The sequence below is a fragment of the Centropristis striata genome, chromosome 13, assembly GCF_030273125.1.
Source record: "Centropristis striata isolate RG_2023a ecotype Rhode Island chromosome 13, C.striata_1.0, whole genome shotgun sequence".
Lineage (NCBI taxonomy): Eukaryota > Metazoa > Chordata > Actinopteri > Perciformes > Serranidae > Centropristis > Centropristis striata.
In genome coordinates this window covers 35,784,893-35,800,533 of record NC_081529.1, presented here as the reverse complement: position 1 = coordinate 35,800,533, position 15,641 = coordinate 35,784,893, and the positions used below count along the sequence as shown (strand labels likewise).

At 33.4% G+C, this 15,641-nt stretch overlaps 1 protein-coding gene across 3 annotated transcripts; it reads right to left on the bottom strand.

Moving 5' to 3' along the window:
- Window positions 1-952: 952 nt before the first annotated feature.
- Window positions 953-15,641, bottom strand: c13h17orf75 (chromosome 13 C17orf75 homolog). 3 transcript variants are annotated; one of them, XR_009395405.1, is made up of 11 exons: window positions 15,264-15,641; window positions 14,366-14,440; window positions 12,486-12,611; window positions 9,982-10,110; window positions 8,554-8,614; window positions 8,356-8,475; window positions 7,157-7,221; window positions 6,019-6,158; window positions 5,827-5,930; window positions 2,448-3,648; window positions 953-2,266 (listed from the first exon to the last, which is right to left on the bottom strand). XR_009395405.1 is itself a non-coding variant. In XM_059347149.1 (10 exons), the coding sequence occupies exons 1-10, from the start codon at window positions 15,410-15,412 to the stop codon at window positions 3,433-3,435; spliced, it is 1,185 nt and encodes a 394-aa protein (XP_059203132.1). In that variant the 5' UTR covers window positions 15,413-15,641; the 3' UTR covers window positions 2,296-3,432. The 3 variants fall into 3 exon arrangements, 2 of the variants coding, with proteins under 2 accessions (XP_059203132.1, XP_059203134.1); XM_059347149.1 differs by lacking the exon at window positions 953-2,266 and having other exon boundaries at window positions 2,296-3,648; XM_059347151.1 differs by lacking the exons at window positions 953-2,266; window positions 14,366-14,440 and having other exon boundaries at window positions 2,296-3,648.

Genomic DNA, 15,641 nt, shown 5'->3' with positions numbered 1-15,641 from the left:
GAGTAGAAGCTTTAGTTTGGATCAGTTCTGTGTTTCTGTCATTGTCAGTTAGCAAAACACTAGTAATTATATTTGGTTTAAAGTATTGTTACATATACACAGAAATTACAAAAGGAAAAAGGTTGGGAAAGTGCCACTCTACAAATAGATTAAACAGATCTGTACACTGAGGTCATTTTTTAAATATCATCTCCAGTTAGCAACTAACCATTATTATACTATATCTATATATATATATATATATATATATATATATATATATATATATATATATATAAGTGCAGTGATGTTACAGTAAATAAACCATTATTAGCCCCAAAAAAGACACATTTGTTGTGGTTGTCAGTTGTCAGTGACTCTGTTCACATATACAAAATATTCAGGTTTTTGCCCTTATTTTGATAAAGACAATATTCCTATTTAGCTGTTTACATGGCTAACAAAAATTAAGTATTTCACTAATATTCCCATTTACATGCAGCTGTGCATACTTTGATTAACCCTTTTAATACACAACATGGTCTAAAGTGACCTGATATGTATAAGTTTTTATGTTCTATATCTTTGCAATAAATTATTTTCATCATTCAGTATTCCAGGTTTTCCTCAATTAGTTTGTTTTTCATCATCATACATCCTAATTTTTATGTTGTTTTCTTTTATTCATTTTTTAATAAAATCTCTTTTTGTGTCACTACTCTTCTAATGCACAACATGGGTCAAAAATGAGCTATATCCTTTTTTTAGCTAAGTAGCTTGCTAAGCTAACTACTTAGCTAACTTCTTGGCTAAGTAGCTTGTTAAGCTAACTACTTAGCTAACTTCTTGGCTAAGTAGTTAGCTTAGCAAGCTACTTAGCCAAGAAGTTAGCTATGTAATAATACAAAAACTTTTTTTCTTCATAAAGTATGAGAGGCAAAATGTAAATAATGATCTGTTGTTATCAAAAACAAGATATTTAAACAATACTTGGAATCATTCAGTATTCCAGGTTTTCCTCAATTAGTTTGTTTTTGATCATCATACATCCTGATTTTATGTTTTCCTTTATTCATTTTTTAATAAAATCTCTTTTTGTGTCACTACTCTTCTAATGCACAACATGGGTCAAAAATGACCCATATCCATTTTTTTAGCTAAGTAGCATGCTAAGCTAACTACTTAGCTAACTTCTTGGCTAAGTAGTTAGCTTAGCAAGCTACTTAGCCAAGTAGTTAGCTATGTAATAAAACAAAAACTTTTTTTCTTCATAAAGTATGAGAGGTAAAATGGAAATAATGATCTGTTGTTATCAAAAACAAGATATTTAAGGAATACTTGGAATATTCAATCATAAAATAAGTTGATATCAAAAGATAGAGCACAGAAACACACAGCTGCATTAAATAACATGAAGGGAATCAATGAGGGTAATTTTAGACCATGTTGTGCATTAGAAGAGGTTAAAATATGTTGAGCATCAAAGGGTTAAATCGTACTATGAAACTATGAAAGGTTTCTGTTTCTACTGCAGATCAGAAATGTGGGCTTTTCTTTTTGGGGCTACCATGGCCATTCAAACTGATGGCTAGTTGGTTTGTGTACTAAAACCATAGCAATGCACAGAGCTGACCATAAATGTGTCGCAAACTGCAGTAGAACCTCCACTAGAGATGTATTTCCTGAATGTGCTGTACACACGTTAAATAAATGCACCTAAAACTGGAATAATGTCGGCACATCTTACATGTTTTCATTGGAAAACGGCTCCAAATGCAGTTTGAATGGCCCAAATAATCAGAATTATAGTGAAATATTAGTGTGCATGTAAACTTAGTCAGTGTGTTTCAAAGTATCATCTCAATAAATCAGAATATGATGTAAAAGTCCATTTCCAGTAGTTCAAGTCCAACAGCCCCAACCAAGTATTGAGTCATATAGATGGACAAACTTTTCAGAGGAAACATTTACATATTAAACAGACTTTTTAAAATTGGTCTTTTGTAATATATATATATTTTTTTGAGACACTGAATTTTAGGTCTTCATTAAATGTAAGAAATAAATTATTATAATTATAATTAGAAGAAATTAACCCTTTATCAGGCGAAGAACCGTATTTGGTAACTTCAGCGGATTTCCAAAATAAAAAATAAAAACATTTAGAGAAACAAGTTGCAAATTTACTAGATTAAAGTGGCAGATCTACAAGAAAAAAAGTCAGATTTAAGAGAAAGAAGTGGGGAAAAAAAGCAACCTATTTTCTCGCAGATTTGCCACTTTAAATCTCGAAAATCTGCAACTTTTTTCATGCAGACTCATCACTTTAAATCTCGTAAATCTGCGACTTTTTTTCTTGTAGATTTGCCATTTTAAATCTCGTAAATCTGCGACTTTTTTCGTGCAGATTCACCACTTTAAATCTTGTAAATCTGCTCATTTTTTCATGCAGATTTGCCACTTTAAACCTCTTAAATCTGCGACTTTTTTTCTTGTAGATTTGCCATTTTAAATCTCTTAAATCTGCAACTTTTTTCGCGTAGATTCACCACTTTAAATCTTGTAAATCTGCGACTTTTTTGCGTAGATTTGCCATTTTAAATCGTGTAAATCTGCGACTTTTTCGCGCAGATTTGCAACTTTAAATCTCGTAAATCTGCGACTTTTTTCGCACAATTTTGCCACTTTAAATCTCTTAAATCTGCGACTTTTTTTCTTGTAGATTTGCCATTTTAAATCTCGTAAATCTGCGACTTTTTTAGCGCAGATTCACCACTTTAAATCTTGTAAATCTGCGACTTTTTTGCGTAGATTTGCCACTTTAAACCTCTTAAATCTGTGCCTTTTTTTCTTGTAGATTTGCCATTTTAAATCTCGTAAATCTGCGACTTTTTCGCGCAGATTTGCCACTTTAAATCTCTTAAATCTGTGACTTTTTTAGCACAGATTCACCACTTTAAATCTCGTAAATCTGCGACTTTTTCGCGCAGATTACCCACTTTAAATCTCGTAAATCTGCGACTTTTTTTCTTGTAGATTTGCCACTTTAATCTAGTAAATTTGCAACTTTTTTCTCGACCCCATTTTGATATCCACTGAAGTTACCAAATATAGTTCTTCGCCTGATAAAGGGTTAAATAAATTAAGACATGAAATGTTTCATTCTGTGTGTAATGGATCTATATAATGTCTTCTTTCACCTTTTTGAACTGAATAACTGACATAAACAAACTTCTCTATCATATTCTAATTCATTGAGATGCACCTGTACATATTCCAGATCAGTTTTTTTAAACTTTGATTTAAATTCTGAATTTGCCAGAACAGCCGGCAGATTCAAAATGCAAACAGATATTTAACACATGGATGTAGTGCTAAATTCAGAATATTACATGTTTTCTGCTTCGTGGCTGGAAGAGCGAACCAACTCTCATACCGGCGGTAGTTGTTGGATCAGGCCTGGGCCTGGGACTGCTCCCTGAGGAACTCCTCCAGGACGGTGATGATGCTGCAGGCCTCGGGCAGGTCGCTGTGCTCCGCCCTGGCGTTCTGCAGCAACACGTCCCCGTTGCCGCAACCCTGCAGGAACTGGCAGCAGCGGAACAAGGCGTAGTGACTCATCTCCGCCTGGCGCACGAATCGCTTCAGGCTGTTCATGTCCTGGATCGCCTGAGAGGAGGAAATACGTTTTAAAAAAATAAGGAAGTGATCTGGATAAAAGGCAGTGACCAAGAGGAAGTGAGAGTTGTTTGTGTCCAAAGTTGCTCAATCTTGTGGGTTGTTGGATTTTATCTACTGATACATTTGTTTGTAATAAAGAAATATAGATGTGAAGCATACTGAAGTGTTTTATATTATATCCATTTTCACGAGGGCTTTTTTGATCAGTCTCATTTTAATAGTTCAATAAAAATACAAGTCTATATTCAAATTTAGATGACAACAAGGCGTCACTGTTTAATGTCTACACCAGGGGTCTCAAACTCAACGACCAAAAAAGACACAAAATTACAAAAAAAAAAAAAAAGACACAAAATGTCAGAAAAAAAACTAGATTACTTAAAGACCAAAAAAGACTCAACATTATTTTTTTTAAAAGTGACAAATTTACAAGAAATAAGTGACAAATTTACAAGAAAAAAGTGACAAATTTACAAGAAAAAAGTGACGAATTTACAAGAAAAAAGTGACAAATTTACAAGAAAAAAAGTGACAAATTTACAAGAAAAAAGTGACAAATTTACCAGAAAAAGCAACAAATTAATTAGAAAAAAGCGACAAATTAACGAGACAAAAGCGATGAATTTACAAGAAAAAAGTGACGAATTTACAAGAAAAAAGTGACAAATTTACAAGAAAAAGCGACAAATTAATGAGAAAAAAACGACAAATTTACAAGAAAAAGCGACAAATTAATTAGAAAAAAACGACAAATTTACAAGTAAAAAGTGACGAATTTACGAGAAAAAAGTGACAAATTTACAAGAAAAAGCAACAAATTTACAAGAAAAAGCGACAAATTAACGAGAAAAAAGCGACAAATTTACAAGAAAAAAAACAAAAAAATTTACAAGAAAAAAGCAACAAATTTACAGGAAAAAAGTGACGAATTTACAGGAAAAAATGGCAAATTTACCAGAAAAAAGCGATGAATTTACAAGAAAAAAGTGACAAATTTACCAGAAAAAAATGACAGAAAGGAAACATTTATTTTGACTTTATTGAATCTGTCACCCAACAAATACGCCATTACAAAACAACTAAAACTAATAAAAACTAAACTAAAACTAAGCATTTTCCAAAAAATAAAAACTAATTAAAACTAGTAAACACTCCAAAAACTCATTAAAACTAACTGAATTTGAAGAAAAAAATCACAACGAAATTAAAACTAAAACTAATGAAAAATCCAAAACTATTATAACCTTGGTCTATACTGGCGTGTGTCTTTATGCAGAAATATAATATTCCCACACTGTTACAGGTACTAGCAGCTCTGTTATTATGAAACCTCAAACCGAGAATCATCGTGTCCTTTCACTTCCGTGTGAATCAGTGTTTTAGTTGTAGATCGGTCACAACACAGGTAATGAGAATGATTTACACATTACTGAACTTTAGACCTCCTTCAAAATAAAGGTCAAGCAGATATGGATCCACCAATTTCAGATTAGATTTGGAAAAACATAAACATCCCATTTTTCACATGTCCTGTTTAACCTGAGTTAAGGACACGGAGGCTGACAGTTTACTGTAGTTTTCTTCTGTTGGGTTTGTTTGGAACTTTGATATAATGTGAAAAACACAATACAAATACTGAAGACTTATTTTTTTTAATTTTCAAGCTTTTACTTGAACCATTTTTAAAGATTTTTCTGCTCTCGTGCATCTTAGTGTTACAACGTCTTCTCTTTTATTCATGTATTTGCTACTATTTATTAGTCTATTTATTTATTTTTATATATATATATATTTATATATATATATATTATCATTCTCTACTTTTTAATTATTAATTTATTGTTTGAATCTTTTTTATCTAGCTTTTTTACTTTTTATTGTCATTATTATTTAGTTTAGTTTTTTTTATTTTATTTTATCTTACCTTACTTTATTTTTTATTTATTTTATCTCTTTGTTTCCCCTTTTGTTTATGATGGGATGGAGGCTGTTTGCTTGTTTCTATGTTTTATTATCATTATTATTTTTATTTTCTCCTCTTTTATGTGAAGCACTTTGTATAACATTTCCCTTGTATGAAAATGACAAAACTTTTAGGACGTGTAAACAGAAACAAACAGCTGGATGAACCCTCTTGTAATCTATGTAAACATTATGTTTTCTCACCTTTAGTTTGAAGTTCTCCAGAATCTGTCTGAGCAGGAAAGGGTTACAACGATCTGCAGCGTTCAGGAAAGCCTGGATCCAGTCGTCACAGAAACGGTTTCCCACTGGGAGAGAAAACACCAGACTCTTAGAACAAACACACTACAGATAAGGACAGTTGTTGGTCCTCATTAGGCTGGTGTCCTGGCGTACCGGTGTTGGAGAGCGTGGGCGGGCTGGTGGAGCAGTCTATGAGCAGGTCAGACTGGGTGTCCTCTGAGATCGCCTTACACAGAGACGCTGTGGTGCTCTCTTGCTGGGACAAACCCTGTAAACTGGCTGCTTTGATGAACCTGGAACACAACACAATAACATGAAAACATGAGAAATACACATCATCTAGAAGGCAGATAGACCTGCTATGTGTTTAATGCTGGGCTTCCACCAACAGATGTCCCCAGTCCCTAAAGACTAAAAGCTGAAAGTCTTTAGTAAATCTAGGAGTTTTATTGGAGTCACGGCGCTCCCGTCATCTCCATCGTTAAGTTTAAGGTAGTAATCTGCTCTGTTTCATATTAGTCTTTTAAAAATGACCAAAAAGGACACAAAATGACCAAAAATAGATATAAAAATGACTAAAACAGACACAAAATGACCAAAAATAGATGTTAAAATGATCAAAAATGACCAAAATAGATGTAAAAATTACTAAAAAAAGACACAAAATTACCAAAAATAGATGTTAAAATGATCAAAAATGACCAAAATAGATGTAAAAATGACTAAAAAGACACAAAATGACCAAAAATAGATGTTAAAATGATCAAAAATGACCAAAAATAGATGTTAAAATTATCAAAAATGACCAAAATAGATGTAAAAATTACTAAAAAAGACACAAAATGACCAAAAATAGATGTTAAAATGATCAAAAATGACCAAAATAGATGTTAAAATGATCAAAAATGCCCAAAAATAGATGTAAAAATGACTAAAAAAGACACAATATGACCAAAATAGATGTTAAAATGATCAAAAAAGACACAAAATGACCAAAAATCGATGTAAAAATGATCAAAAAAGACACAAAATGACCAAAACTAGATGTAAAAATGACAAAAAAAGACGCAAATTGACCAAAAATAGATGTAAAAATGACAAAAAAAGACACAAAATGACCAAAAATACAGTCATGGCAGAAAGTATTGAACCAATCTGCTCTGTTTCATGTCAGTCTTTTCCTCGTCCTGGGTTTGGATCATATCAAACGTGTTTTTGAATATATATTCAAAGTCTTCTCATGTATCTGTAGCTTTAGGCTTTAAACATGTTAGTGTTAACAGAGACTCACCTGGACACGTCGGCCTTCGTCTTCTCATCTGAGTTACTGACCTCCACATGAGTGTGACTCAGAGCCTGTAAACAACAACAACAACAACACTCTTCAGACATCATTGTACAGTTTTGTTGATGTAACTCTTCCTATTATTTCCTTACAGTAGAAAAAAACAACTGTAATTGGAGCAGATTCAAAAGTATTCAAAAAATATAAGAGAATTCAAAAATGCATACGAAAATCATATAATCATATTAGAAATATAAGTAGTCAAAAGTGTACATGAGTCTAAAGTATTATTATTATAAGGTGAATTTCTGCTTTTTATTCTTTTTTTTTAATGACATCATATTTTCACGAAGCAAAACTCTTAAAAAGAAGACTTACAGTCATGGAAAAAATGATTAGACCACGTTGTTTTCTTCAGTTGCTGTTTTTAAAAGGTGCTAGATAAATAAAGTTATTAATATTATTATTATAAAAACAAAAGCTCATAAGAGTTTAATTTAAGAGCTGATATCTAGACATTTAACATGGTTTTATTGATAATAACCAAAATCATTATCAAGAAAACCATGTTAAATGTCTAAATATCAGCTCTATAATTAAACTCTTATCAGATATTTTTGTTGTTATCATTATATTTGTCCAAACAAATGAACCTTTAGGTGTACCAGACATTACAATGAAGAAAAAAATGAAGAAAACAAGGTGGTCTAATAATTTTTTCCATGACTGTGTATAGGCTTAGTTATAGAGCTGCAACAATTATTCGATTAATCAAACAATAATCGATTATTAAATTAATCGTCAACTATTTTGATAATCCAATAATTGGTTTGAGCAGTTTTTTTTAAAGACAATAAGTCCAAATTCTCTGATTTCAGCTTCTTCAATGTGAATATTTCTGGTTTCTTTGTTCCTTTATGACAATAAACCGAATATCTCTTTGGTTTGTGGACAAAACAAGAGATTTGAGGACGTCATCTTGGAAACACTCATTGATATTTTTATACATTTTATTGACCAAACAACTAATCAATTAATCGTTTAAATAATCGACAGATTAATCAATAATGAAAACAATCGTCAGTTGCAGCCCTACTGATATAGTGAGACTTTTTTGTAGTTCTACATTGTTATACATTTATTCCTAAAGGTGAACTGATATGAAAAGCATCTGTACACTAAAAAAAAAGGTGTAAAGGACTGACAGCATGCAGCAGGTAGCTGATGTTGCTCTGCACCAGCTGCACCACGCGGTAGATGTGCATCACTGACTCCTCGAACCAGCGGCTCAGGTACGGACGCACCTCCGTCTCCAGGTTCTGCAGCTGAAAAAAGTCATTACTGCATCAATAATGTAATGGCAAACATGTGACTTAATTACAGTAGTTATTACATTCTCCTACCTCTGGGGTTTGCAGACTGCTATGCAGGCCTTGGACATATTTATCCAGCTCTAATCTAAATGTGTATTGGGTCAAAGAATAGCAACTATTGTCTGTTTCTCTGTACAAAGTTACAAGAATGTGCATATAATACAACAACAGAGAGGCAGATAAAGGCTTTAACCCTTTGATGCACAACATGAGTCTAAAGTGACCCGATATGTATGAGTTTTTATGTTCTATATCTTTGCAATAAATTATTTTCATCATTCAGTATTCCAGGTTTTCCTCAATTAGTTTGTTTTTGATCATCATACATCCTAATTTTATGTTTTCCTTTATTCATTTTTTAATAAAATCCCTTTTTGTGTCACTACTCTTCTAATGCACAACATGGGTCAAAAATGACCCATATCCATTTTTTAGCTAAGTAGCTTGCTAAGCTAACTACTTAGCTAACTTCTTGGCTAACTACTTGGCTAAATAGCTTGCTAAGCTAACTACTTAGCTAACTTCTTGGCTAACTACTTGGCTAAATAGCTTGCTAAGCTAACTACTTAGCTAACTTCTTGGCTAAGTAGCTTGCTAAGCTAACTACTTAGCTAACTTCTTGGCTAACTACTTGGCTAAATAGCTTGCTAAGCTAACTACTTAGCTAACTTCTTGGCTAACTACTTGGCTAAATAGCTTGCTAAGCTAACTACTTAGCTAACTTCTTGGCTAACTACTTGGCTAAATAGCTTGCTAAGCTAACTACTTAGCTAACTTCTTGGCTAACTACTTGGCTAAATAGCTTGCTAAGATAACTACTTAGCTAACTTCTTGGCTAACTTCTTGGCTAAATAGCTTGCTAAGATAACTACTTAGCTAACTTCTTGGCTAACTACTTGGCTAAATAGCTTGCTAAGCTAACTTCTTGGCTAAATAGCTTGCTAAGATAACTACTTAGCTAACTTCTTGGCTAACTACTTGGCTAAATAGCTTGCTAAGCTAACTACTTGGCTAAATAGCTTGCTAAGCTAACTACTTAGCTAACTTATTGGCTAACTACTTGGCTAAATAGCTTGCTAAGCTAACTACTTAGCTTACTTCTTGGCTAAGTATGAGAAGCAAAATGGAAATAATGATGTGTTGTTATCAAAAACAAGATATTTTAAGAATACTTGGAATATTCAATCATAAAATAAGTTGATATCAAAAGATAGAGCACAGAAACACACAGCAGCATTAAATAACATGAAGGGAATGAATGAGGGTCATTTTAGACCCATGTTGTGCATCAAAGGGTTAAAATGAACTTTTCAGCTGATAAGAGTTAAAGTAGTTAACATGAATGTGTACATTTTGAAAAGCAGTGTATTGTAATGTCAGCATCATGGACCTATAGATAGATATAAATAATGGACGTCTGGTTGGTTTGTGTCCTGTTGGAAGCATCACAAAGGATATAGGTTGAGTCCTTTCTCAGAGCCGCCCATGAAGCAGATGACGTATCCGTTGCCATCGGCTTCAGGCTGGTCCGGAGAGCGTTCCTGCTCCAGGAGGCAGCAGTAGCAGCCCACCGCCTGCTCCGGGATACTGGGACCAGCACACAACCAATCAGGAGAAAGTAACACAAAGTGCTTCAGATAAAAAAGGAGAAAATAATAATAATAATAATAATAAAACATAGAAACAAGCAAACAGCCTCCATCCCATTTACAAACAAAGCACAAACTGAGGAAGCTCCATCTCAACTAGTCCTGTCACCATAACACATTATTTAGGACGATATACACTACCGGTCAAAAGTTTTAGAACAACCCAATTTTTCAATTTTTTTATTAAAATTCAAGCAGTTCAAGTCAAATGAACAGCTTGAAAGGGTACGAAGGTAAGTGGTGAACTGCCAGAGGTAAATAAAAAAAGGTAAGCTTAACCAAAACTGGAAAATAATGTACATTTCAGAATTATACAAGTAGGCCTTTTTCAGGGGACAAGAAATGGGTTAACAACTTAACTCTATGGAGTCTTGGGCTATTTTGTCCATTTTTGAATTCTTTTCATGTCTTTGTAAGTCATTTTGTGTCTTTTTTGGTCATTTTGTGACTTTTGGTGTCTTTTTTTGTCATTTTGTGTCTTTTTTAGTCCTTTAGTCCAACATAAAATGTGATTTTGAATCTTTTTTTTACTTTCAAAACACTATCATGCTCAAAAAAATTTTTTAAATGTTGCAAATGTGCATTAACTTCAGAGTACACTGAGACATTAAACTGCATCATTTTCAATTAAATTCTGGAAAAGTTGGTGTGTTCTAAAACTTTTGACCAGTAGTGTATGTTCCCAGAAACTATCCTGATAAACAATGGTATCGTTGTATCGAAGTCGTTTTAGTTTTATAACCATATTAGAGCAGAATAAGTTCATCTTTTTCCACAGCAATTCATTTTTAAATCTCTAGAATATTAAATATTGGAATTGAAATGTGGAAAAGATATATTAAAATATCATAGGTAAGTAAAACATAAATAAATAAACTACAACCAACACAAATAAAGATAATCATTATGTATTATATTATTTTATTATTAAAATAACATATAAACAGCTGGAATGGCTGCTTGGGAAATATAGTTTTTTTCTTTCCGGCAGTTCATACTGCCTGTAAATCATTTGCAGCTTTAATTTAAACACAACACAAAAAAGCACAAAAAGTCAATATATTGAGTCCATAAAAAAAATATTGTGTCCATTTTTATATATTGAACGATAAGTCGATACAGTAATTATCGTGACAGGTCTGATCTCAATGTCGAGCAGTGAGAAAACACTGGAGGTACGTTAGAAATTAATTAGATAAAATAAATAAAAGTAAATAATAATAACAATAAAAAGTATAAAAGCTAGATAAAAAAAGATGAAAATAATAAATACATAATTAAAAAGTAGAGCATGTTGCAGGGTTGGTATCTTTTCTGTAGTATGTTGTATTTACATGTAATTACTGGTGTATGGAACAGTATTGTTTGTTTGTTTGTTTGTTTTATTAAAATGTTAAATCCAATAAACAGACTGGAATCGATGTAATTTTTTGTTGGTAGACCAGAAAGTAGAGCATTACAATAGTCACTTCTACATAGGGTTGTCAAAAGTATCGATACTCAAAAAAGTATCAATACTCAAAAAAAGTATCGATACTCAAAAAAGTATTGATACTAAAACGTTGTATCCGGATACAATACTCATTTTCAAAAGTATCAAGTATCTGAAGCTTGTTATCATAGTTGCAGTTTCTTTTTGCACAAATGTTTTTTATTATAAATATTTAACTCTATGGAGTCTTATAGGGCTGTTTTGTCCATTTTTGAATCCTTTTCATGTCTTTTCGTGTCTTTGTAAGTCATTTTGTGTCTTTTGGGGTAATTTTGTGTCTGTTGTTGTTACTTTTTCAGTTATTTTGTGTCTTTTTTTGGTTATTCTGTCTTCTCATTTTGTGTCTTTTTTTGGTCATTTTGTGTCTTTTTTGGTCATTTTGTGTCTTTTTTTTGTCATTTTGTGTCTTTTTTTGGTCATTTTGTGTCTTTTTCTTAGTCATTTTGTGTCTTCTCGTGTATTTTTTTGGACTGCTTTGTTTTCTAGTCTGGATGTGATGAAGAAGTCATGCTTTGACACTTTTGGAGACTCCAGAGGGTTAACCTGTGGTTCTGTTAATGTTTACATGTTGCATTTTTCTTGTTTATAAAAATATTTCTGTTACATTTTGGTGTCTTTGTTTTTATCCTTGTGGTATCGAAAATTATATCGAGTATCGAATATTTTCCTGAGTATCGGTATCGAGTTGAACATTTTAGTATCGTGACAACCCTACTTCTACAGGTGATAAAAGCATCAATTTCTCTGTATTGGCTCAACTTATTGTGTCCACCTCAGATTTAATTGTGTCACTCTGGCTTCATCCACTTTAAACCTGTTACCTGAGCTCCACGGTGGCGATGTTGCCCATGCCCCCCAGCAGGGCCCCTTTGCTCAGCCTCCTGGAGATGTAGGTCCTCAGCTCAGGTTCAGCCTCCGACGGCAGGCTGCTGTCGACCAGCGTCAGGCTGAGGAGGACAGAGAGTCAGCAGAGAGAGGAGCAGAGAGGAGTCAGAGAGGAGCAGAGAGGAGTCTGGAAGCCACTCAGTCAATGAGAACAGATGGAGGAAGCTGATGAGCGTTAGCAACACAACCAACACAACACAACGCTGAGTCACAGAGCTGGACCTGAGCCACAACAACCCTCAAAAACACAAAGGAAACACACGGATTTAGCTTTAACACCCAAAATTAAAACATTTAACCCTCGTTAGTCCTCCTGTCTCCTTTTTGACACCAAATCATTTTCATCATACCATTAATAAAGGTTAACTTTCATGGATTAGTTGAAATTTCAGCATATGCATATCGGAATCCTTTATAGATAATATAAATTTCAACTTTCTTCATACATTTTTACATGTTTTATACATTTTTATAGCAGCCATGGTCCTCAGGGGTCAAAAAGGACCCTATGACATCAGACTGGTTTTAGGACACGTAGAATTTTTTTTTTTATATTAACAACTTTTTTGTTTCACCTTTTAACCCATTGAAGCCTGGACAGCGGATACGTCGTTTTGTAGTATTTGTATAAGCTCTCAAATACTCTTTGAATTTCATTTCTATCTGCTACAGAGGCTGAAAAATCTATTATTTAGTAGAAGCGTTGACACTTCTGTTGAATTTCCAGAAAAACTTCAGGTTTTAGGGGCTTATTTCAAAATCGCCCAGAGGTTTTACAGGAAGTTTTAGGTATCAATGGGTTAAGGCAACTTAAGACCAACACATTGATATATCATTTTCATATTTTTTTCATTATTTTTGGTCAATTTTAGTTAAATATACAAAATTAGGCCTCATTTCAAGAGAAAAAAAAGTAATAAAACCTGAATATTTTTTTCAATAGTTATAGTGAAATAATAATTTCTTGATGGGAATGTACAGAGTAGGTTATGTCAACTTTTAGTGAAACAAAAATTAAAAAAAAATCTCACCTGTGGTCAAAAAGGACCCCATGACATCAGACTGGTTTTAGGACATGTAGAAAAAAATTATTAACAACTTTTTTTTTCACCTTTTAAGGCAACTCATGACCAACACATTGATATTTAATTTTCATATTATTATTATTGGTCAGTTTTAGTCAAATATATAAAATTAGGCCTCATTTCAAGAGAAAAAAAGAAGTAAAAAAACCTGAATATTTTTCTCAATAGTTATAGTGAAATAATAATTTAGAGTAGGTTATGTCAACTTTTAGTGAAACTTATCTTTTGAAAACATTGTTCATTTTTAGATTACAAGAAAAAAAAGTTTTAAAAGAATCACACCTGTGGTCAAAAAGGACCCCATAACATCAGACTGGTTTTAGGACACGTAGAGAAAAAATGTCTTCTTTTTTTCACCTTTTACAGCAACTCAAGAACAACACATTGATATATAATTTTCATATTTTTTTCATTATTATTGGTCAGTTTCAGATTTATAGATGATTTGGGGTCAAAAAGGAGCCAGGAGGACTACAGGAGGGTTAAAGGGATTTCATTCACTTTTTTCCAACTCTATTTGACACATGGAAGTGTAGTCACAGTCAGATTTGGGGAAAAATCTAAAGGCCATGTAACTCAGCAGCACAGCAATGAAGAAATCAGAACCACATGATGAATGAAAGCAGCCTTGAGTCCATGTGGGTTGGAGGTCCCGTGGCACCAAAACACAACAGTGAAAGAGAAACAACGAGTGAAAGCAGCGAGGCGGTCGGCGGCGTCTCCTTGGTTACCTAAAGTCTTCCTGACTGGTTGTGGAGTCGGCTCGTCGCTGGTTCCAAGACACATTTTCCCCAGAAGCCTCAGATCTAAGACAGTCGACAGTTTACTCATAATCTGGTTAGTTTTTAACGTGCAAAAAAATCTGGTTTAACCTGCATGAGAGTCTCTGTCAGCAGGTTCAGAAACAAGAGAGCAGAGGAGGAAGAAGTATTCAGGTCCTTAACTGCAGTAATTTATATAGTAAAAAATGGAATAAAATGGCAATATTAAACGTGAAATCAACAGTGCTAATATCTTTTTACCATAATATTTTTTAAAAAGTTGCACCATAACTGTTTTTTGTTTTGTTTTTTACAGTGTAGTGTGATGTCCTGTAGGATTAAACTACAGCAGCTATTGTGAACTAATATTTCTCCCTATAATTACTAACACTCTTTATTTTTCATCACATTGACAGTAATGCATGTTTTTTTTCACTTGTGTGTAAAAAAGGATGGGTTAAACGCAGAGGTTGAATTTCCCCATTGTGTCATTATTAATAAAGTAATTAATCTTAATTAATCCTTTAAATGAATCCTTTAAATCAGGACTAAAAACACTATTATTTACTGAAGCGTACTCTTAACTTTAACACGTATCTGCTCTACTCTTCTGCCCTTACTTTTTAACTACACAATGTTTGACTTGTGCTCTTTTTTATTTTATCTCTTTTTTTTTTAATCCTGCTGTATCTTCCCTGTTTTAATTGACTGTTTTGACTGTTTTCAATTGTGTCTTGCTGTTTTTAATGTGTATGTAAAGCACTTTGAATTACCTTGTGTTGAATTGTGCTATACAAATAAACTGGCCTTGCCTTAATCTTAATGGGCTTCCATAAACTGGGACTGGGAGAGCTGTTTTTCCCATTACCTTGTGCCCTGATACAGGTAGATGGTGTAGTAGCTGTTGAGCTGGACCTTGTTGCTGTATCCAGAGATCTCCTCACTGTCAAAGTCATCTCTCTCCTCCACGTCTATGGAGTCCTGGAAGGAGGAGGAGGAGGTCTGGGAGGTGAACATGGTGCTCCTGCTGCACGGAGCGAGCTAGCAGCCGGAGAAAACAAGACACAAGGCGCAAAACAGGGACGGTTCTCTGTTGTTTAGCTTTAACTTTGTTATTAGACAGTTATTATAATGCGTTATTGATCCCCGACAGCTATTAAAATGACTACAGCGCGTATGAAACACCTGCAGCAGCGTCACAGGTATCAGATCCCGGATTGTTTATGTTCCTTGTGCGCATGCGCTG

Coding starts and splice junctions, on each gene's coding strand:
- c13h17orf75 (XM_059347149.1), bottom strand. CDS start 15,412: ATGTTCACCTCCCAGACCTCCTCCTCCTCCTTCCAGGACTCCATAGAC. Junction 14,441..15,263: donor TACCTGTATCAGGGCACAAG/GTAATGGGAAAA, acceptor CGACTGTCTTAG/ATCTGAGGCTTCTGGGGAAA. Junction 3,649..5,826: donor TGGAGAACTTCAAACTAAAG/GTGAGAAAACAT, acceptor TCCTCCTCTCAG/GCGATCCAGGACATGAACAG.